The 23,050-nt window shown below is 43.5% G+C and overlaps 2 protein-coding genes and 1 pseudogene across 6 annotated transcripts in view; 2 read left to right on the plus strand and 1 right to left on the minus strand.

The window, feature by feature from the left end:
* The window catches only part of TSEN2 (tRNA splicing endonuclease subunit 2), a 67,945-nt gene that overhangs the window by 37,372 nt on the left and 7,523 nt on the right, over positions 1–23,050 (plus strand). For 2 of the 5 annotated variants that reach the window (XM_025885458.2, XM_025885459.2), the window contains exons 9-12: positions 5,329–5,365; positions 5,903–6,014; positions 7,123–7,212; positions 8,209–9,616. In XM_025885458.2, coding sequence (XP_025741243.1) covers positions 5,329–5,365; positions 5,903–6,014; positions 7,123–7,212; positions 8,209–8,268 — 299 coding nt within the window. In that variant the 3' untranslated portion in view covers positions 8,269–9,616. Of the gene's footprint in view, positions 1–5,328; positions 5,366–5,902; positions 6,015–7,122; positions 7,213–8,208; positions 9,617–10,387; positions 10,545–11,154; positions 12,170–23,050 lie in introns of those variants that run through there. The other 3 variants (XR_012380959.1, XR_012380960.1, XR_012380958.1) reach the window with 3 other exon arrangements.
* Positions 11,077–11,156, plus strand: LOC112834303 (U4 spliceosomal RNA; annotated as a pseudogene).
* MKRN2OS (MKRN2 opposite strand) lies at positions 16,183–21,913 on the minus strand. The gene is made up of 4 exons (XM_025885070.2): positions 21,651–21,913; positions 18,026–18,075; positions 17,308–17,470; positions 16,183–16,506 (listed from the first exon to the last, which is right to left on the minus strand). Exons 1-4 carry the CDS (start codon positions 21,866–21,868, stop codon positions 16,266–16,268), a joined length of 672 nt encoding a protein of 223 aa, XP_025740855.1. The 5' UTR covers positions 21,869–21,913; the 3' UTR covers positions 16,183–16,265.

The raw sequence follows: 23,050 nt of genomic DNA on the forward strand, positions 1-23,050 counted from the left end.
CTGACATCGTACTAATGTCCATATTGAGTAGGTCCCTGGCAGACGGTACTACCTCTTGTTCTTTTTGTTGAGGTGATTTTTTCTGTCTTGTCATTTTGTCCAGAGGAGAATAGATGAATGAGAGAACAAAATGCTAACAGGGTAACAACGTCCCCAGAAAATATACTCTAAACAAATCAGAAAAGACCTGAAACCAGGGGAAAAGAAAGGGAAAGAGAAAAAAAAAAGAATAAAACAAACAAAAACAGAACAAAACAAAAAAAAACAGAATATGATCAGGCTGGTGCATAGATTAGCGCCACACACTAGATTTTGGGTGTATTTTGGTCTGTTAGAAGAAAGTGCCTCCCAAAATTTTAAAGGAAGAAAGACTTGTATATGTACAAAATAAGGGTTGATACGATGAAGCGATGGAATATGACTGTAAAGATGAAAATTATAAAAAATTTTATAAAAGGAATTGATAAGAAGTTGTTTGAAAAAAGAAAAAAGAGGATTTTAAAAAAAGAAAAAAAAGGGGGGAGAGAATTTGATCAGGCAGGAGACTAGAACAAAGCCATACACTAGAGATTTAGGGTATATTTTGATCTGTTAGAAGAAACTGTATCTCAAAATTTTAAGGAGAGAACAACTTATATATATATATGCCAAAAATAAGGGTAACTACTATGAAGGGATAGAATAACTCTAAAAATGAAAAATAAAAATGTTTTGGGCACCAGGGTGGCTCAGTCATTAAGTGTTTGCCTTCGGCTCAGGTCATGATCCCAGGGTCCTGGGATCAAGTCCCGCATCGGGCTCCCTGCTCGGCGGGAGGCCTGCTTCTCCCTCTCCCACTCCCTCTGCTTGTGTTCCTGCTCTTGCTCTCTCCCTCTGTCAAATAAATAAATAAAATCTTTGAAAAAGAAAAATGTTTTTTTAAAAAAGGGATTGATAAGATGTTGGTTGAAAAAGGGAAAAAGAAAAATTAAAAAAAAAACAGTTAAAAAATTAACTTTGAAAGACTAAAGAATCATGATAAAACCATGAATTCTATGTGCCTTTTTCCCCTAGCGCTGGAGTTCTGCCGTTCTCATTGATTGGTAAACTTGGTCTTGGTTGGCTGTTCTTGCTGATCTTCTGGGGGAGGGGCCTGTTGCTGTGGTTCCCTTTGCCGGAGGCGGAATTGCTCCGCCCTTGCCGGTCTAGGCTAAGCAAGCTGCTGGGGTTTGCTCTCAGGAACTTTTGTTCCCTGCAAGCTTTCCGTACAGCTTTGGAGGACAACAGTGAACATGGCGGCCTCCCAATCTCCGCCCCAGAGGAGCCGAGAACTCGGGGCCCGCTCCTCAGTGCACCCCCAGAGAAAAGCAGTCAATCACTCCCGTCTTCCGGGTCTCCAGCCTCACCCTGTGCTCCCCCGGCCTGTGACTGAGCGTTTCTATCTCTGGCACCCAACCCCGTGTGGAGTCTCCAAACCCAGCAGATCCCTGCGGTGCGCTCCCACGCCGCTCCTCCTGGGGGAGGAAGAGGAGTCTCCCCGGATCTGCCACTTGTTGGGTCCCTGCTGGAGGAGCAGTGGCCCGACTGTGTCACTGATCACAGTTTATGGCGACCCCGAGCTGAGAGCCCGCACCTCGGCTCCGTCTCTGCAGCCGGGTTCCCCACTCTGATACCTAGCAGCTCTGCTGCACTCAGGCACTCCCAGTCTTTCTGTGACCCCGAGGGTCCTGAGACCACACTATCCCGCGAGGGTTCCACCCCCCCGCTTAGCCACTGGAGTGAGTCCCTCAGCAGAGCCGACTTCTAAAAGTTCCGATTTTGTGCTTTGCTGCTCTGTCACTTGCCAGAAGCGGCTGATGGAGGCCCCCTCCCCCACTATCTATCCTCCCGAATATCGCCTTGGATTCACTTCTCCGCACGTCCTACCTTCCAGAAAGTGGTTGCTTTTCTGTTCAGAGAGTTGTTGCTATTCTTTTCTTCGATCTCCTGTTGAGTTCGTAGGTGTTCAGAATGGTTTGATCCCTATCCAGCTGAATTCCTGAGACCAGATGAAATCCATGTCTCCTACTCCTCCGCCATCTTGTTCCGCCCCACAAGATTCACAACGCGAATGTTGACTGAGTTTGGTCATGTAATTTCATAGCAGCCTGTGAATTAGAAGTTGCAAGGCAGGTGGAGTGATGGGAACCATTAGAAGCCAGCAGCATACAGGGTTCTCAGAGCCCAAAGGAACACTCCCTAGTCACGGCGCCCAGCTCAGGCTGATGACTGGTTCTGCTCCAGGAAGGGGGTCATCAGAGCAGCTCCTCTGTACTCATCACAAACAAAGAGCTATGCCTTCTTCTCATGTCTTGGTTCTTTCCTAAACCACTCTCTTGGCTTATTTTTCCAGTCAAACTTTTTATTTTCGTTAACATTTTCCACATCTGCACACATGACCCATAGTATTTTTGTGTGCAACTCATAAGAATAGGGACATTCTCCTACATAACTATAATACCATGCAATACCCGGGAGAAATCAGAACTTTGAATATCATCAAAATACCAGAAAATGTCAATTCCTCTGTTGTCCCCAAAATGTCTTTTGCAGCTATGGGGGGTTTGCTGTTTTTGTTTTAATACAGGCTCTAGTCACTGTTCATGTGTCACATCTGGTGTTGTAGGTTTCTCTTTTCTTTTGCTAGGGCTGCCAGGAGAAATTACCACAATGGGGAGGGGGCTTAAAACAACAGAAATTCATTTTCTCACAGCTGTGGAGGCTGGAAGTCTGCTGGGTGGTAGGGGACATCGATCCCTTGCCTCTTCAGCTGCTGGTGGCACCAGGCCTCCCTTGGATTATGGTTACATCACTCCAGTCTCTGCAAAGAGCCTTTTCCAAAGAAGGCCACCTTCACAGATTCCGTGGATGTATCTTTTGGGGGCTACTATTCACTCCACCACAGCCTCTTTAGCTTTTTTTTAATCTGTGACAGTTTCTCTACCTTGTTTGTTTTTCATGACATTGAATTTTTTGAAGAGTCCTAGAGTATATCCCACATTTGTTTCCTCATGATTAGACTCCAGTTCCCATTCTTTGGTATGCATAGGTGTTATGTGTATTATGCCCCATCAGGGGGTACTTAATGTCAGGCTGTCCCACTGTTGATGATACTAAGTTTGATTACTTGGCTAAAGTGACCATTATCAGATGTCTGTTGTAAAATTGCATATTTCCTTTTGTAATTAACAGGTAATATGTAGGAGGAGATTGTGCATGTCTGTGTCCCCAATAATTGTAACAGTTGCCCAAATTAATTACTGCCCTAATCATTTTCTAATTCTGTCATTTCTTCCACATGCCGTGTTTGGCTTTCATTTATAAGAAGGAGCTTTCTCTTTTCCCTGTTCTTTCAGACTTTATTTTTGAATGCCCAGGATTTCTTAGACTTCGGAAGTTTTCATCTTTCTGCTTGAGAGGCATTTTTGTAAAACGATTTTATTTTTCCCTCTGAATACACTATCATCATTATGATTATTCTAGGTAACATTTTGAACCCTCACTTTATGCCAGCCACTGTGCCAACACCTCTACCTTCACTCACTACTCCCAGATTTCATAATAAGAAGATTGGAACACAAGGCGTCGTCATGTGGTCTTGACACTGATAAGACTTGAACTTGAGTCTGTCTCATGCCAGTGTTCATGCTTTTACCTTCTCATGCTACACCACCATCATCATCAGTCATCTGAAACGACCCCTGCTTTCTAGCTGTGTAATGTTCCAGGGTTCCAGATGCACATTAGAGATGTGTGCCTGGTCATAAATGATAGTATTTGAATGCTAGAAAAGATCTCAATTTCCCCTTGTTCCTCATTTTCTAATTTTGGAAACTGAGGCTCAGAGATGTTAGTAACTTGCTTGAAGTCACACAACCATGAGCGGCAGAACCGGGCAGGAAACAAAACTCCTGAATTCAAGTTCATTCCAGTACACGGTTTCCTTCCACTACACCACATCTCAAAAAGTTGAGGATTGTATGTTGGGGTATTTACTTAAATTTATACCCTTACACAGTGAATTTGAGCTGACTTGCCAAATCCTTTAAATATAATTTCAGTAGGAAATATAATAATAAAAAGGAAACATGACCCTAGAAAATATAGTCTGGGTGAAGGATTGCTGTCTTGTCCTTGGGCCTTCAGGGTTACTACTCATGCTCTCAAGTTGGCTCTGAGCTTGCTGAGCCTAAGGGAAATTAGCTACAGTACTGGTATGGCCAAAAAGGAAAATTCTGTCAATTCCTCAAAGGATAAAAAGCTTTTCTGCATGTTTGATTTTGCACTGGGGACAGCCACAAGCTTACAGATGTAATTGTGTATTAGTAAAGGTATTTCTTATACCTATAGTTACTATAAACCCCACATCTCAGAGGCTTAACAACAGAAGTTAATTTTTCATGTGAAATCCAAAAACTGGTGTCTCTGAATGGTGAGCAGATCAACTCCCAAAGGTGCTTCAGGAGCCCAGGCTTCTTCCTTGTGTCTCCATGGTCTTCACCACATGGCTTTCAAGGTCATTTTCAAAAAGGAATAAGTACAGGCTTGGTACATGGCAGGGTTTATGGGCCAGCCTGGCTGCTTGGGAGACTAAGAGACATGATCTAGCCATGTGCCTAGAAAGAGAGGGAATGAGTTTGATAAACAGATAGCCACTCCCTGCCACAGACGTTGTGCCTCTGAAGGGTTCCCTGTGCACTTCCAGAGTCCACGGGGCAGAGTCCTTGCCCCAGGCTCTTGTGGGCACTGGCTTTTGACCTCCACAGATTGAATGAGTAGGGCAGACTGATCTCCAAATGGCTTGTATGGTTATGTGACTATTCCCCCGACCTGACTGAATTTCTTAAAAATAGTGATGATTCTTACTCATCTCTAGCACCAAGACTCAAGTCAGCTTGTACCTGGCCAGAGTAGCTCAGACATTTTGAATTACTTTGATTTGAAATTAATAACAAAATATTAGTCCACATTATATACACTTCACATGTTTGACATAATTTCACATTCTCACTCTGGAAGAGTATAAGACAAAAGGCAAGACCAAAATCACTTGTATTTGAATTTGGATTTCATTTGTGGGGTGAGGGTGAGATAAGATTGTTAGGATCTTGGCCACAGATTTGCTTTACTAATTGCGTTTTGTTGTGAGGGAAGAAAACAGTTTGGGTTTTAAAAATAAACCACAGGGCATATTGCAGATTACCCATATACAGATAATTGGGTATTTATGTCTCTTTGGAGAAGAGAAAATGTCAGTAATAAGGATTTTGATTTCAAGTGGTTATACATTTTCTTTCTTTTTCTTTGCAGTGTTGTATCGAAAAGGCCCTCCATTTTACCATGCAAGGTTTGGAGTGATTTTTAAATAAGTTAATGGCTTAAAGGGACAGGAGGAAATTTCTGACCTCCAGTGTAATTTTCAGTGCCACAGAAACTATTACAATCATGTTTCTCTTGACCTATTAGGAATAGATACTCTAAATCTGTGCCTTATACCCTAACATTGTTGTACTATATGTAAAATAATAAATAGGTCATGGTAAACATGTTGTAGTGTTACACATTGAGTTAATCTATGCAGTAATTGTTCATCATCATATCACTGAGTGTTAGTATCTAAACAGTTGAGTGAATTCGTGGCTTTCTTATTGGGGGAAATATTTCTGTTCTCTCCTTGTCAGTGTTGAGATGAGCCTGAAAGTTTGTAATGTAAAGTGAGTGTTTTTCATTAATACTTTTCCAATAACATTGCAGAGGCATTCAGGATTAGATGATGTATGTGTTATTTTCTGTATCTTTGTTCTTCGTAGAACAAGCATTATTCTTTTTAAAGAGGTTGATTTCATGCCTTTTATTTTTACAATGCCCTCTATCTGTCTTCCAGTTACTCCGTCATTATTGAGTTAGTCGATGACCATTTTGAGGGCTCTCTTCGCAGACCTTTCAGTTGGAGGTCACTGGCTGCCTTGAGCAGAGTTTCGGTTAATGTCTCCAAGGTAACAGCATTGGCATTCACGTGTCACTTAAAATGGTTGGATTTTTTTTTTTCTTAAATGTAATGGAATCCTAAAAGTCATCTGTAGGAACTTCACACCTGCCAGCCAGGTTCTAAAAGATGGGGCTAGAAGCTGACCTCCTCTCGCATTCCCTGCCATCACCCACTGGTGCTGAGCTCCAAGAACTGAGCTTCAAAGTTTCCTGTAGGTATTGATGTAGGTGGGCCTTGCCTTCCTTCCCAGGGGTGCTGTCAGCACATGCTCAGAATTCACTCACATTCACAAGGGAGTCAAAACATTGATAAATTTCTTTTCAGAGCTAGCAGGTCTCTTGAGAGAGGAAGGATATTAATATTTATGGCTAAGCATTGTACATGTTTTCTCTCATCACCCTGTTGTTATTCTCATCCCTAAGGGTGAGGAATCAATCAGAGTCAGATGTTGAGGGGCAAAGCCAAGATCATGCAGCTTATATGCAGAACTGGGATTCAAACCCAGAGTCATCTGACTTCCTGGCTTGTGTTCTGCTGGATTCTGCTGCCATCAAGATAGGAGGGGAATTTCATCTTACACCAGGACTACTAAGGATGAAAGCTTTGTCTGTTCTCTGTTATTCAATAGTTTGCTAACTGGACACAGATTGTGAACCTTCTCTGACTCTGTCCCAATGCTGCTGGAGGCACAGTAGGGGGAGGAGGGCGCAAAAGGTCCAGCAGAGGCCAGGCGGCAAGTGCCTTGAGTACAGGTTAAGTTGCTTACGTGTGGCCTATAAAAAGTAGCTTTGTCTTTTAGAAATAGAGTCTCTGCTGTTTCTAGTATGTTTATACCCATCTTACGGGACTTGTAGCATATACTTAATATTTTAAATTCTGCGTGTATAATCCATATATTTGCCTTATTTGCATTCTTTTGCCATGTCAACAATGACTAAATGGCAGGTCCTTAGTCTAGATCTCGGGCCCAGTCACATTCCTAGGAGGAAACCAGTGTGCTTTGTGAGTTTCCAAGAGCACACTGTGGGAGGGAATGGAGCCTACCTGCATTTCCTGCACCCAAATTTATATTATTATTGTGTGGGATGTGGATGTTTTTCTTCATTTCTCAATAGGAACTGATGCTATGCTATTTGATTAAACCCTCTACCATGACTGACAAAGAGATGGAGTCCCCAGAATGTATGAAACGAATTAAAGTTCAGGTAGGTAAACTCAGAGACAAACTCATGGTATCGCAAAGATTCTGTCCACCATACTGTGTCCTCTGGAATATGGGGTCCCAAGAAAAGAAATGAAAACCATCTTGCCTTGATAACAGGAAGCCCCCTCAGGCCCACTCCCTGCTGAGCCCACTCTCACTCCCCCATAATTCCTGCTGCCGCTTTATCTCCCATGTCATCTGGCTTCCGTCCCCACCATTCAGCTGACCCTGCTCTCACAGATGGCCTGGGAACTCCTGACCAGGCCTCTCCCAGGTCTCATTCCCAGAAACTAAAGTGGCACTGCTAACTCACTCCCCCCTTGAACTTCTTGTCTGGCTTCTGGGGTTCTGGCTTCTGAGTCTTCCTGGCAGGTCTTTCTCTGGCAGGGCTGCCATCCTGTCACCCAGTATTAGTTTCTATTTCTGCCCTTTGCCCCGTCTGTGACTCCTCCCCCACATCCAGCACATCCCCCACATCCAGCACATCCCCCACATCCAGCACATCGTCGACTTTCTTTGTCTCTAAGGTTGCACCCTTCCTCCTTTTTCACACTGCTCCGTCCCACCACAGCCTCCCCGGCCCCCGCACCTCCTCCATGCAGATTGCCCAGCCCGTGCCCCCTAGGTTAGCTGCTCATCGAATGCCAGCCCAGACTCACTTGGTATGCCAGCACCATCTGAGAGCTGGTTCTAATATGAAATGCTAGCTTTAGTCCTGGCACTCCTGTTCCTGAAATGTGGTAGTGGAATACCACTGCCAAGGCAAGTTTAGCTTTTAAGATCTTGGTGTGATTATGATAGATAGTATTTTCGTGGAAGGTGTGTACTGCTGCCTTCACCTTTCCCCCAGGTGTTTCAGTGACAAGGAATGGGAACAGGTGTCATCATTATATAGAGTGTTCTTTGTGAAATGTTGCTGTGATCTCACACGCCTAGTATGTTCTTTCATTTCCTTTTTTGAAATTCTTAGTCACCTTTTTCTTTTTATTGGCTACAGGAGGTGATTCTAAGCCGTTGGGTTTCTTCACGAGAGAGGAGTGACCAAGACGAACTTTAACAATTCAACCTCAGAATTCTGATTTACCAACAAATACTATTGGGTGTCCTACAGTAAGCCAAGTTCAGTGGAGGTAAAGAGTACTCTCATTATAACCGCCCAATAATTGAAAAGTTTTAAAGGGCATAGCAGTCCCAGCACCAAAAAGCGGTTAGTATTTTACAAGATAAAATTACACAGGCGAGAAAAAAGAGCTCTGTGTTGGCCTTCAGATTCTGTCCTTGGGTCAGTCACTGACTCCCAACTGATGCTGAGCTTCTCTTCTGTGGGCCTGTGTCCTCATCCATTTAGTAAACAGGTCAGACTAGATGAGTCCCAAGAGGACTCTTCCAGCAATAGGGAAATTCTGTTACTCTCTGATTTTACCTGAAAATGACAGTAGTTTACATTTACGCGGCACAGTACTGTTTCGCAAACGTTTGTGTACACATGTGTCTCTTGTTACTCGCCTCCAGTCTGTTCCTGAAAGAGTGCCGGAGAGGAGATTTGGGGATTGTGTTCCAATCCTGTGTTCCATTATGAGACCCTGTGTTCCATTATGTTAAACAGAACAAATAATGTGTCTCACCTTATCTAAGAACTTGAACCAATTCCTCGAACGCTTAAAAATCCGTTTAATATCTGTCAAGGATTTACGAGTCATAAAGCCTTTAAAACCTAATCTCTAACTCTCAGTGAACTCACTGGTGGACATGTTTGTGTATAGTACACAGCAGTATTGTACAGTATTAGATAAAAATGGCATCGTGCTTCAGTGAACTTGTCATAAAATTAAAAAATGTGGCGAAATTATGGAGATACATAATGAATGCAATTAGCATGTGGCAAAACACAATAAACCTAGCCTTTTTCAAATTGGTTAGGCAGTCTTCTCCTTAGCACTAAACACCCTGAAGTGGACGGTAAGAGCCGGAAGCTGCGAGATGACTAAGGCGGACATCTGTGTGCGTTCCTCTGACGCATGGTCCTGGAGCTCCCGGCAGCCTGAGATTCTGCTTGTGGTTGTGTTTGTTAACGCGGTGCTTCTGTTCACGGCATGATCCTGCTCTCTCGCAACAGAACCATTATATCTGCACGGTCTACGTTTTAAAGATTTGGCATTCAAATGAGGGAGGTTGTCCTCCTTTTCCCCATCTCAGACCAGTAATGACCATCACCTTGAAAGAGCTTCTTGGTATCAAGTCCTTTTGCTCTTCATTGGTGATGCTAATAGTTCAACATTTTTACTACCTGCTTTGCTTTCTCCAGGCTCCTTAGCAAAGTAAAAGACTTGGCTTTGAAGCATCACTTTCTCAAAACCCTAAAAGTCAGCAAAAATTTCTCAAAACCCTGAAAGTCAGCAAAAATAGCCATTTTTTCCCCTATTTCATTTGTCATTGGTGGTGACATTTCTCTCCAAGCCTGATCAGTGCATCATGTGCTTTTCTGGTAAAAACTGTTCTGTGAATCCTTCATCAAAGTACTGTCCTCCTGTGAGCACTCCACATCACATATCTTATCATCAGCTAGTGTGCCTTCAACGTTGTGGGGACTCCCTTCATGTAATGGCTACAATAAAGATATAGAAAAGCCACAAGACTACACAGATATTGTTTCTAACTGAAAGCTCTAGAAGGATGTCCAAAAGCATCATCTTTAGACAAGCCTTGAAGGAAAGATATTCCTTCTTCAAGTATACAGTCTGAACGTCATGTAGCAGGCCGTGCACTCTTGAGCATTACCCAAGGGCCCTGGGGTTCTGGAATGATGTACCAGCAAAAGTTTTGGTTTACATGAGCCTCACAGTTACCAGCTAAAAGCGGGATTAGTTTATCTTTAGATGCATTATGTCCTGGAACTTTTTTCTTATCTTCTGAAATAGATGTAACAGATGGCGTGTTTTCTTTAAAAAAAAAAAAAAGCTTAGGTTCAGCAAGATTGGAAATTTGCTCTGTGATAAAAACACCTTCAGGAGTGGCTGTGGTTCACTGGGGGGGATGCTGCCACCTCACTGAGAACAGAAGTTGCTTCACCTGCTCTCTTCAAAGTGTGTTTACGTGGTTCTTAAATCTTGAACCTTCCAGTCTTGCTTTAAAAGGAATTCTTCACCAAATCCTCCCTCTGCTCCATCACTCTCCAGCTCTCTCAAGGCATCTAAGCTGCCCACTGTAGCTGCACGTGCTCAGTGGCATCGCACTGACCAGCCGTGCACCCTCCATACAAGAATTTCACTGGCTTTATAAGTGTAGCACGCCACACGCAAGAACACCATGAAACTTTGTGGAACCAACACATTTTTTATAAGTTCTATTTTGTCACCCAGTGCAAAAAACCATACACAAACAAAGGGGGAACACGTGTTTGGCCAAGATTCTTTTATATGATCACCTTTCTCAATACATTATCACTTCTTTTTTTTCTTCTCCTTCTTCTAAGAAAGGGGATTTCCTAGGTCTTTAAAACTCACCTACTTTCTTCATAGGTTTTTCCACTTCCATAGCAGACATTTTTACTTAATAAAGCGGAGGAAATTATGTCACCATCCACCACACATCTAAACAGCACAGGCCTTGGGCAGTCAGTCAGCTAAGACCAGCACACACTGTGTGCTCCAGACACTACTTGAGTGATTTTGCTGCAGACTCACAGACTCATTATTTTATTTATTTATTTATTTATGGATAGCCAATATGGTATACCATCTTTTTGCAAAATTGTTACAGCAAATATTCAGATAGTGGGGGTTAAGATGGGGCAGACACCTCTGTTCTTCTCCCACAACAGACTTTTGAGTTCAAATGGGGGGACCCTCCCTAGGATGAAGGTTTGAGCTTTGTGCAGTGGCAGTATCGTAGCCAATGAGGTTTACCCGAGGCGCGATTATTACTGATTGAAAATTTTTCCTAGGATGAAGGTTTGAGTCTCAGAGACGTGGCCACCACACACCACCACCACAAAGTGCAAGTAGAGGAATTGACCCAAGAGCTCTCGGTCCTGGGTTTAGTGCCTTTACAAGATCTCCACAGCTGAAGTGACACCAGCTTAGAAAAGCATGTGAAATCAGAAATACACAGCACAGATGACTTTCAGTCACTTCCAGCCATGTGGATTCGTTTTGGGGGGCAAAAGGAAGCACCATGTCGTAAGAACCACCGTTCCTACCATCTGTTAAAGCAGTTCTTTGTGCAGTTGATTATTTATGATGACTCTCTTAGCTTCCATTTTAGAGGCTGACATTTTCTGACTCCATTCCCAAACTGAGGGGAAATAGTGACATCTGTGCCTCTACTGTCCTAAGTTCCCCTGTAAGGAGATTCAGTTCTAGAAAGTAATTAGTTCATAACATTATGCATGGCAGGGATTAAACTAACATGAATGGGGCATGGTTTTAGGCAGGTTTGCCAGGGTGGAGTTGGTTAGGTTTCTCTTCATTTTTGAACATAGTACACAGGTCTGAAAAGGCACTGTTCCTTGTGGAATAAAATTTTGCCTTTTTTTCCCCTTATCGTTAAAGCATTTTTGTTGTTTTTTAAGTTACTGTTTACTTGAATGTGATTTTTAGCTTAGTTTTCCCTTTGTTGGGGAAACCATGTTTTTAACATGGGTTAAAAATAAATGAGGTGTCTTCTCCCCACCACCCACCTTCCATTTACGATTTTACCAACTGAATTGAATTTTTAAAAATCTGATTACAGACTCCAGTAATTAAACCATGGACGTTAACTTCCTTAAAACTGAGGTCCATTTCTAAAATTGAGAGATATTTAAACCCCTCAATTTGGGGCACCTGGGTGGCTTAGTCAGTTAAGCGTCCGACTCTTGATTTCAGCTCAGGTTGTGATCTCATGGGTCATGGGGTTGAGCCCAGTGTTGGGCTCTGTGCTTAGCAGGGAGCCTGCTTGAGTTTCTGCCCCTCCCCCCATTCTTGCTGTCACTGTGTGTGTGTGTTTGTGTGTGTGTGTGTGTGTCTAAAATAAATAAATAAATCTTTGAAAAATAAAAAACCTCCCAATTTATCTTAAATCTTTGCTTTCTTATATAGAAGCTGAAAAAACTGTCTTTCTGCCATTTTGTGAAATACAGGGATGCCTTAAGAATACATAATATGAAAACACATCTGTGAAACTGTTAAACTGAGGTAGTATTTTTTTATTTCAAAGTAATTGTTTAAGTGAAAGGTTGCAAGAATTTAAGATTTTTTAGAATCTTTACATTTTCAGAAATAATATTACACAGGTAGTCTTCTTCCTAACTTTTATTTATTTTTTCAAGATTTATTTATTTATTTTAGAGAGTGGGGGGTGTTGAGAGAGAATCTCAAGCAGACTCCCTCCTGAGCACAGAGCCCGACATGGGGCTCGATCACACGACCCTGAGATTATGACCTGAGCCAAAATCAAGAGTCAGATGCTTAACTGACTCCGCCACCCAGGCGCCCCCTCTTCCTAACTTTTAAATGTCACATTCTGATAAAGTAGAAAAAGTGGAATCAGAAAACCTGGGTCCAAATTCCAAGTCTACACTAGGGAAACAGTGGTGACCTTGGGAGCCTTGCCTCTGAACCTTATTTGCTCACCTGTCAAATGGGGATAATTACTACCTGCTGAGTGTGTTTTGCAAACTAAATGAAATGACCAAGGAATGGTTCTAGCACATCTCGGGTATACTTTTTTCCCTTTCAGAGAAACCAAAATGTAAGCACTGCCATAATTGTTTTCTCTAGGAGATGCATAGCCAATTTTTATGCCCTGGTAGGTGACACAGTGGAGAAGGAGGTGCCAGAAGAAGAGTTTGAGGTAAAGTAAAGAGAGCTCTGGAGACAGAGTTGTAGTAAGCACCTGTACAAAGCGAGCCAGATACAGCTATTGTGTGTGTGTGTGTGTGTGTGTGTGTGTTTAAATAATGTTTATTGGGTTTTCCTGGTGATAGGAGTAATTCATGAATGCTCTCAAGGCTTTGGGAAGATGCCTTTGGGTGGATCATTTTAGACTTTCAAGTCAGTAATACTAAGGCAAACTTTATGACCTTGCTGTGAAGAGTGGTCGGTCATTGCGTGAGTGTTGGTCAGGACTAGACGTGTGCCCAGGGCAGCACCAGGGGATGAGATGAAGAGGCACGTTGTGGGTGGGCTGCCAGGGAGAACTCTTCTGGGAAGCAGAGTTGGTGCCAATGCTGAATCTCCTGGTCCTTCAGTTAGCATTTCGCTGGTATGATAAAAGAAACTTAATGGAAGGAGTCTTGGGTCATAATTCTGCAAAACTGAGCAACATTGCCATCTATTGGTGTTATTTCAATGCTTAATTTCCTTTATTAGGGGTAAAGCTTGTTGAGTGGTACTGTGATTTTTACCAGAGGGAATTTGTGGCCTCCTGAAGTGAAAGAAGAAATAGGCTGACTACTGCTGTGGTTACCCCCAGGCTGGAGAGCAGCCCCTAAAACAAGGGCTGGGGACCATGAAAGCTTTGTTTGAAAATCAAGGAGTGAAACACTAAGAGAAAGCATGAACTTGGCATTTCTAACATTAACCATCCTTATTTTATTTTATCTGAATTGCTATATGACGTATTATTTATTTCCTTTCCATATTTGAATGTCAATGAAAGCAAAATCTTTATTTTCTCCTTTATCTTCCTTAATGACTGCAAATCGGCGACCCAGTTGCCACACATCCTAGGTACCATTGGTTGCTTTTAGGTTGTGGTGTGGCCCAGGGAGTTAAGTGCACAGCCTTTACAGTCAAACCTAGGTGTGACCTCTGGTTTTCTCACTGTGGGACTTTGGGCAAGTCATTTCCTCAGTTGCCCTCTTCATCTGTAAAATAGGCATATTGTTTGTACCTACCTCACAAGGTGGTCTTAAGGATTAAAAGGGAAGAAAGATTAAGAAGTTTATGCAGGTGTGGAATCTTTAATGATACTCATTAAATGCAGCTGCTCTGATTATCAATAATTGGTAAACAACTAGACCAGAGAAGTAGAGTCCCAAAATAGTGTGTTAAGAGAATAGGGACAAATTAGAATATTTCCCAAACTCAACACTTTTTTCATCTTTACCCAGTGAAGCCTTTATGACTTCTTGAACACCACAGAATAGTAGTCATGATTCTGTTTAAAGTGGTATCATTCTGGGTGGGAAGTTTTGTTTTTCTTAAAAATACCTGAACGTATAGATGCAAACCGTGTGCTATGCATTTTTTTTCCCACTGAAGTTACCAAGTGCTGAAGCGTTACCCAAATACGTTTTTGGAAACAGCCCTTAAGGATCTATAGCAAGTTTTCTAAATATCTTTTTTTTTTTTTATATTTTATTTATTTGACAGAGAGCGAGAGAGCACAAGCAGAGAGATGGGCAGAGGGAGAGGGAGAAGCAGGCTCTGCACTGAGCAGGGAGCCTGACCCAGGGCTCGATCCCAGGACCCTGGGATCATGACCTGAACCAAAGGCAGACACTTTACCATCTGAGCCACCCAGGCGCCCCTCTAAATATCTATTATGAGTAAATTATTGGTTCCTTGAAGATGGATTTGGTTTTTGGAAATTAGACATTTATTTGGTGCCATAGCTGGGGAGTAAGTTTAGGTGTGTTAGTATATCACATTTGGTCAAAAACAAAGTGAATTCTGGAAGCAGTTTCCAGAGAGGAATGCTGAAATGTTTTGCTCCTTGGCTATTTAAAGTTCAGTGATCTTCTGGGTAGACAAATTCTGATGTGGTTGTTAAAAATCACCCCATTTCTTTATAATTACTCATCCCAGTTATCCCCTTCCTCCCCCTGAAGGTATTAAAGAAAGAAGTCGACCTTTCATTGTGTCTTTCCTGAATTCTGCTTTTAAAGTAGGCAGGGGAGGGGCACCTGGCTGGCTCAGTCAGAAGCACACGCCACTCCTGACCTCACAGTTGTGAGTTTGAGTCCCATGTTGGGTATAGAGATTACTTTAAATAAAGTTTAAAAATAAATAAATACAGGGCGCCTGAGTGGCTCAGTTGGTTAGGCGACTGCCTTCGGCTCAGGTCATGATCCCGGAGTCCCGGAATCGAGTCCCGCATCGGGCTCCCTGCTCAGCGGGGAGTCTGCTTCTCCCTCGGACCCTCCCCCGTCTCATGCTCTCTCTCTATCTCATTCTCTCTCTCAAATAAATAAATAAAAAATCTTAAAAAAAAATTTTTTTTAAATAAATAAATACAGTAGACAGGGGATATACTTTGCCTTGGTCAACTCATGTCAGGTCAAGTAATATGAGAGGGAAACAGACTGACTTGAGGAATTGCCATCCACTTTGCATATAGGCTCAGAAAAGCTAGTTTAGAAGTGGGGCCCATTTCCTAACTTAGATTCAGAAAACCTCCTTGCTTCCTTGCTTCTCTCTTTCTTTTTTTTCTTTCTTTTACTCTTACTGACTGTCAAAAAGTTACCATATGCTTTTTAAATAAAAACAGGAGAATTTACTTCATAAATTGTGTCTCGCTCACCTTTCTAAAATCCTCACTTTTTCTTTTTTAAGACTTTATTTATTTGACAGAGAGAGACACCACAAGAGAGGGAACACAAGCAGGGGGAGTGGGAGAGGGAGAAGCAGGCTTCCCACGGAGCAGGGAGCCCGATGCGGGGCTCAATCCCAGGACCCTGGGATCATGACCTGAGCCGAAGGCAGACGCTTAATGACTGAGCCACCCAGGCGCCCCTAATCCCCACTTTCTGGGTTCACATGGAAAAGTGAATTTGTTCAGCTTTAATTATAGGAATAACTTTCATTGTTCTGCAAATAAAAGATGCTGCCACTTTATGCTGTAACATGGAGCCTCAGTTTAAAAACCGAACCATTATGAGAATAATTTAGTTGTAATGCATATAACTTTTAAAACCCAGGGCAATTTTTATTCATTTCATAAACACTTATACCGCAATAGATAGAAATGTGCTACCAAGAAAGCCTTAACACCTTGTTACTAACCACAGTTGAACACACGTAGAAATCCCTCATACCGACTAATGATGCTGTCCTTCTGCTCTTAGTGCGCTCAGCACGCACCGCTCCCCTCAGGAGGGTTTGTCTCATCATCAGGGTGGTCGGTCACGTAGAAGCCATGCTCTTCTATCACCCGGTACAGTGTGATGTACTTGGAGGCCTTCCTCGTCCTTGGAACCACATACTTCTCAATGAACTCGTCTTTGCCCAGTTGCTCCTTGCCTTCTGTGGTCAGAATGCAGTTAATGAATGTGAGGGTGTAACTGTAGCAGTTGTGACGGTCTTCTTCATACCTTAGGAAACAAGCACGGGGAGAAGGGGAGGCTGAGGTTTCAAAGCGGCTCAGGCACAGGCCGTGAAGACGCTGAGGGACTTGCAGGGTTGAGGTTGGGCTCCCCGCGCACTGGGTCTAATGGCCCCCTGGACGACTGAGCTCCCAGAGTGCAGTTCTGAGGGACACTTGGCAGTTCGGGCTATTTCTGCTCGAAACTTAAGATAGGAGTGGACGCGCCTAGAGGTTCCGAGTGCTGACTTAAGTTGTACAGAAACTGCCAACGTGGGGAACTGACATTTTAGAAAGGGAGTTCCATTTCTAAGTTTTAGGGTATCCCAGTGTCTATACTTATTTTAAGGGAAGCCTCAAAACAATTAGGTCCACAGGTATGCTATATATCTAAAGTGTTGAGGGAGCAAGAAATTGAGAAATAAATTTCAAAATTGCTAAATCACAAAAAGGAGTGTTAGGTATTTTTTACATTTTAAACATTTTTTTAAAATTTTAAGGGACTGTAATATGGCTTTTGCTGTACGTATTAAATGTTAAGTATGTAAAAATGTCTAATCAAATAACTGGAGTACTAGGTTGTAGTCCTTTTGGTTCTTAAGATACGGTGACTCTGTTGTGTAAATGTACACTGGCTCACCTCTGCAGAAAACCCAAAATCATTCAACCCCTGCTTACACTTTGTTACAGGCACTACCATCTCAGTACAGGCTCAACACAAAGTACACAGAGCTTAAGAGTCCTGTGAGCTGGGGTCACACCTGCGTGGGGAACGAGGGCCAGGGAGCTGGTGGTCCCTGCTGGCCTGTACCTCTGGGGCAGCCAGGCCCCCGTGGTGGAGAAGTCTTCCAGGTACTTGTCCCACTGATCCATTAGTCCAAACATGCCAGGCTGCAGTAATGGGATGCTTACACTCTGCTCCCACCCTGCTTCATCTCGCTGGACGCCGTGCATGGTGTAATTATACACAACTCCTGCAAGCAAAACTGGAGTCACGCAGAGGGGAGGCTTAAGGGAAGATGCATCTCTGTGAGAAGAGGTTGTCAGGAAACGGCAGCCACCACCACGGTCACTTTACATGAAGTTAGCCAGATCGTACTTTCCGATGACTGTCAGAGAGCAGGAGACCTGGAGAGGCCCTAGGATCCCCTCCAGGTTCAGGCTGGAGAGGGAGCCACCCACCTAGAGTCAGAGAGGATCGAGGGTGTTGGAGCCCCTGCCTCTCCTGCCCTCTGCACATCATTTCTTTCAGGAAAACCCAGGTCTTGCTCCACCTGCTCTTCAACTCCGAGAAGTTGCCCCCAGCAGATGGAGACAATAATAGAGCCAGGATAATCCTCTCCAAATGTTCCTGTTGAAGTTTTCTATGTACAAGGGGGTCTATCTGGTTTCCTTAAATCAGCACTAAATTTCCACTGAGACAGTGGGTCATACATTTGACGGCTCATGTGGGTAAATCTGAGTCCAAAAACCCAGTCCTGGGTTTCTGTTCACAGATCAGTTTCTGCTGCCTCGAGCAGTGCACTCACCATTTGTATTGGTTATTCCGACATGAAGATCGGACCTTCCGTCGTACTCCCTGAAAGAAACATGAAGAGTCGGTATTTAAAGTAGGAGCGTGATCTTGGCTGGTGCCAGAACTTGCCATCAGTGACCAGGCAAGTGGAAGCACTGTTTCAAAACTGGTTGAGCCAAGAGTACATTTGAGGTAGAAAATACTCCCCTGACCCCCCACCTGGCTTTTCTAGCCCTCCCCCCATTACTATTACTAAAGCCCCCACACACAGATGCACTAAAGTGTGCTGGAAGGCCAGCCCTGCTGGAGCATAAAATCAGCTTAACTCCTGGCTCCCCAGCAGAGGGGTGCACCTGGAGGTCAGTTGTTGAATCCTTCCTCCTTGTAGGTGAGGTTACAGCCTGTTCATCAGGCTGACCGGGGAAAGGATCCTGAGTGCATCTCAGCGGACCTCTACCGTCAAAACTGAAATAGTGTCTTTTGGTCTTTGTAGCCCATGGCCCACTTTTCCTGGACAGCCCTTGCTTCCTGAAATTACTCTTTACCTGAGACTATTCATTAAATCTCTGACTCCATATGATTAACCTTCGTGTACAATCCCAAGCCATCACTTACTAGCCCTGGGACATTAGCAAGTCACTTTCTCTGATCTCAGTTTCCTCATCTATAAAATGGGAATATCATAAACCTCCAGCAAGCTGGTTGTAAGAATAAAATGCCTGTCAAGTACCTGCCACATACAGGTGTCGAATAAATCAGAGGTAATTGTTAGATGATAAAGCTCCTTCATGAGACTGCAGGTTCCTCATGAAAGCAAGCAATCCCAGGCTTCAGGATGTCCAAGAAGACAAACAGCTGCCCCACCTTCAGAGTGATCCTGCAGGTCATCTTGTTGCAGCCACTCTGAGTGTTTTGAGACCCCGTGGGTTCAGAGGCTGAGAATGAAGCTGGGCAAAATAGTACCAGTCTGACTAGAGTGCTGCACTTACGGTGTGATCCACCTTGAGATCACTGCCCCAGTGTGTCACTGCACTTTGTCTCCTGCCTAAATCTCAGCTGTTCCTTCCCTCCCCGCGTCCTTCGGTGGCTTCTCAGTCCTGCACAGGTATTTACAGTGGGAACTGTGGGCCTGTCATTTGAAGTAGAGGGCCAGTGGCACCACAGGAAATAAGACTGACGAGATCTCTGCCCTCTTGGAGTTTGCTCGCTTCCAGAGAAGACTTCCAGTTTAACAAGCTTTTAATAGTTGACTGCTCTTAAGGGGGAAAAAATATAGAATGTTACAAAAGCATGTCATAGTGGCAGGGCCATTCCTCTCCCATACCACACCTTTGTATAAATTAAGAAAAGGTGCCCCTTCCTCCCGCAGATACAGCTCTGCCCAGAGTGTTTGGCTTGGCAAGTGTGGTGCAGACTGAGTTTCAGGACCCAAAACCACCTTGGCAAGGCAGCTTTGTGCAGTCCACAATCTGCACAACCATATGTGGCAGACCTGAGAGTTTGATGAGAACCTCGGTGAATCCTTTGGGTTATTGCGGGTTTTCTTTTACAAAGTAGGTGAAACTGTCTCAAGGTGAGTTGTGGGAATCAGTCCTGAGGTTTTGGAAATTAGATGAGAGGGAAAGGAATAGTTTGGAAATTGTCCTTAGAAGGTCTGGTGGGCAAGGGACTACTTCGGTTTCTGCAGATCCTGGTCTGTGGGGATGGGAGGATGCCAAAGCATATAACCTGTTTCAACATCACCACCTCCCTTCTGCTGATGCCAAGCAAGGCTAGGCTCATCAGTATTGCTACCACATCATAGAATAAATAAATGCTTATGAGGGGCCCACCTGAAAGCCTATCATGTTCTAGAAAGCAGGGCTGTGGCTCCTTCACTGTGACATCCCTAGCGTTTCTCACACACAGCTGCTCAGTAAGGATTTGTTGAATGAACCAATGTTACAGCAAATAAATTCTGAATTTTAATCACTTTATTCAAAAGCTTTTGGGATCCAGCCAGTTAATACTCCAAGTTAGCATGAATGAGAGGATCTTATAAAACATTTTGGGCTTCATGATTCAGATAAGGGAAATGCAGGTTCTGCCAGTTATATTCAGAACTGAGTATAAGAATAGGATGGAAAGGGGCTCCTGGGTGGCTCAGTCGGTTGGGCGGCTGCCTTCGGCTCAGGTCATGATCCTGGAGTTCCGGGATCGAGGCCCGCATCAGGCTCCCTGCTCCGCAGGGAGTCTGCTTCTCCCTCTGACTCTCTCATGCTCTCTCTCTCAAATGAATAAATAAAATCTTAAAAAAAAAAACAAAAGAATAGGATGGAAAAGGAGTATGTTGGCTCAACATCGTGACTGGTGCCTGGGCCAGGTTTATCTGCCTTATCGCTGAACCTCACCACCTCGCAAGGTCAGCAGGACCCTCAATTTGCAGATGAGGAACAGAGACTGGAGGGTCTGGAGCTGGTCTGAACAGGGATAGGAATTGGGGGCTTTGTGGCAGCACAGGCCGCGCTGTTCTCTCTGCACCCTGTGGCCTCAAGGAGGGGCAGGGGTACAGCATTCTGCACACTTTGGTTCATTTCATCCACATAAAGGCAGGAAGGAAATCAATTAAGGAAGTTAGTAAGCAGGGAAGTGAATACACCACCCCAACTGTCTTATCCCAAACCAGAGCTCTCGAGGGCACATGGGAGTTGGGAGGGTAGATTTCAAAGAGGCCAGGAGGTCTCAGCATTGGGTCACAGTGATGTTCGTGACCATGCTCATTCTGTAGTGTCCATGGTCTCACACCTGGCTCATGCTGGGCAGCTTCTAATTCCATTTGTAAACTCCACAGGGACACTAAGGAGGCACAGCCCTTTCTTTTGATTTCTGCAATCTTTCTTAAAGTCAGGTAGTATCCACAATTGAGATAGACCACCTCTGGTCTTCAGTTTAATTCATCTCTATTGCAGAAGAGTCTGGATGTGGCCTTTCTTCAGGCTTTGTACATTGTTCCTGTTTGTCACAGATATTACAGACTAATTCACAGTAAAGAAATTATTTTGATTAGAGTAGCTGCTGGGTCATTTTCCCAGTTAGCCTCTGAGCACAAAATCTATGAGTAAAAAAAAGCTCCAAGCTATCAGTTTTCCTCTCTTAAGATTGTATAAGCAGGTTTGACCTTCCCTTATTCTTCATATAGTCTTTCACTAATCACTCTAGAAAAATACATACACCATCTATCTTTATGAAATGAATAGAACTACATTTTAGGATTTGATGCCAAAACACTGGCAAGATTATCCCCTAAACCTCACATTGTATAGTACATGTTAGAAAGTTTTCGGGGTGCCTGGGTAGCTCGATTGGTTAACTGTCCAACTCTTGGTTTCGGCTCAGGTCATGATCTCAGGCTCATGGGATCTGGTTGGGCTGCGTCTGTCCCCGAAACCAAACCTGGCTTTACGCTCAGGCGGGGAGTCTGCTGGAAATTCTCTCTTCCTTTTCTTCTCCCTCTGCCCTTCCACCCCCCCCGCCCCCTCCCCCCCGCGCACTCTCTCTCTTTCTCTAAAATAAATCTTTATAGAAAAAGTTTTAGTGATTACAACACAGAAGGAAAAGTTTACAGAATCACTTAATATAACACTCAAAAAACACTGTACCTAAGGAACGTCCCTTGAGTTGGTCTGAGGAGGAATGAACATTTTTCTTGATGCCCGTTGGTAAATGGATTGGAGATGCTAACAGGTGCTTCCTCCAGCTTCCTTGAGCCCATGACTTGCTGGCAGAGGGGGCAGCTTTGGGGCACACTGAAGCTGTAGATGTATTTCTTACAGTGGCCGAATTTAATTAAAGGCTTTCCAGCCTCTGTACACTGCATGGCTTTCCTGTCCTGGGCAACCAGTGGCAGTTTCCCAAGACTTCCTTTTCCTCATTACCTGGCTAGCAAATGTACGCCTCCTGAGTAACCCGAACAACAGTGATGTCATTCTGATTGACGGCTTCAGAAGCCAAACCAAGTAGGATTAACCAGTAACCAGACCTCCCCATAAACTGGTGTCTTAAAGAGCTAGTTTTCATCTGTGCTCACTTACAAAGTTTCTTTCCAGCCTTGTACGTTTTGCAATGGTCAACACAAAGCTCCTACTCATCTTTTAAAGCCCTACTTTTCTGTGAAACCTTCCTTCGCTTCCTTGAGCATTCCCTTGCACTGGCAGAAGTGGATTCATATTTCTACTAGGGTTCTGATATTTATTAGCCATTAGTCTGTGAGCTTCTTGCAGTTAGGGACCCCCATTTATTTCTGTGTTTCTAGAATAGGTGATGTTGTTTTGTTGTTGGTTAAATATGTGAAATCCTTGGAAGCTATTTTCTTTTGATGTTTTATATCGTAGAAGTAATCTTGCTCATAAAAAATTAACAGCAGTTAGAAATAAGGACAGTGGTTGCCCTAGGTGGGGACGGGAGGGGTACTGAGTAGGAGAGGGCAGGAGGGAGTTTCTGTGGCCTGGGGCTTCTCTGCTTCATTATCAAGGGGTTGGTTGTATTAAGTATTCAGTTTGTGAAAATTCATCAAGCTGGACATTTTACTACATGCACTGTATGATTCTTCAAGTTTAAAATAAGTTTGAGAAACCGCAAAAAAAGGTAATGTCCCCTGTTCGTCCATAACATTTTTCCACTCACCAAATCCTGTTCCCTGAGAAAACTAATAGTAAGGTAAATGAGTATTCCCCCATAATTTTTTTTAAATCCCGGTGTTGTGGTAACAGTATGCTGTTTGGAAATGTGTGTATTTCTCTCATCTCAGAAATTTAGCTACAGTTTGAGGACTATAGGTCCAGCTCATCCTATGCACAGGAATCCATAGTTTGATTGTACCACTTTTTTTTTTTTAAGTAATCTCTACACCCAACATGGAGCTTGAACTCACAACCCCGAGGTCAAGAGTTACATGTGCTTCTGACTGAGCCAGCCAGGCTCCCCTGCACCATACTTCATTTAACCAATCCCCTATCGATGCCTATAGTTCCAGAGAAAAGCAATGGTAAAAGGAAGACCT

The sequence above is a fragment of the Callorhinus ursinus genome, unplaced genomic scaffold, assembly GCF_003265705.2.
Source record: "Callorhinus ursinus isolate GAN/ISIS: 27379988/994484 unplaced genomic scaffold, GSC_fseal_2.0 scaffold15, whole genome shotgun sequence".
Lineage (NCBI taxonomy): Eukaryota > Metazoa > Chordata > Mammalia > Carnivora > Otariidae > Callorhinus > Callorhinus ursinus.

Excerpts from the sequence above, each read along its gene's own strand:
- MKRN2OS (XM_025885070.2), bottom strand. The coding sequence starts at position 21,868 with ATGCAGTGTACAGAGGCTGGAAAGCCTTTAATTAAATTCGGCCACTGT. Across the intron at positions 18,076-21,650 it reads ACTCAAGGGACGTTCCTTAG|GGAGTACGACGGAAGGTCCG; the intron begins GTACAGTGTTTT and ends TGTTTCTTTCAG. Across the intron at positions 17,471-18,025 it reads CGGAATAACCAATACAAATG|GAGTTGTGTATAATTACACC; the intron begins GTGAGTGCACTG and ends TTTTGCTTGCAG.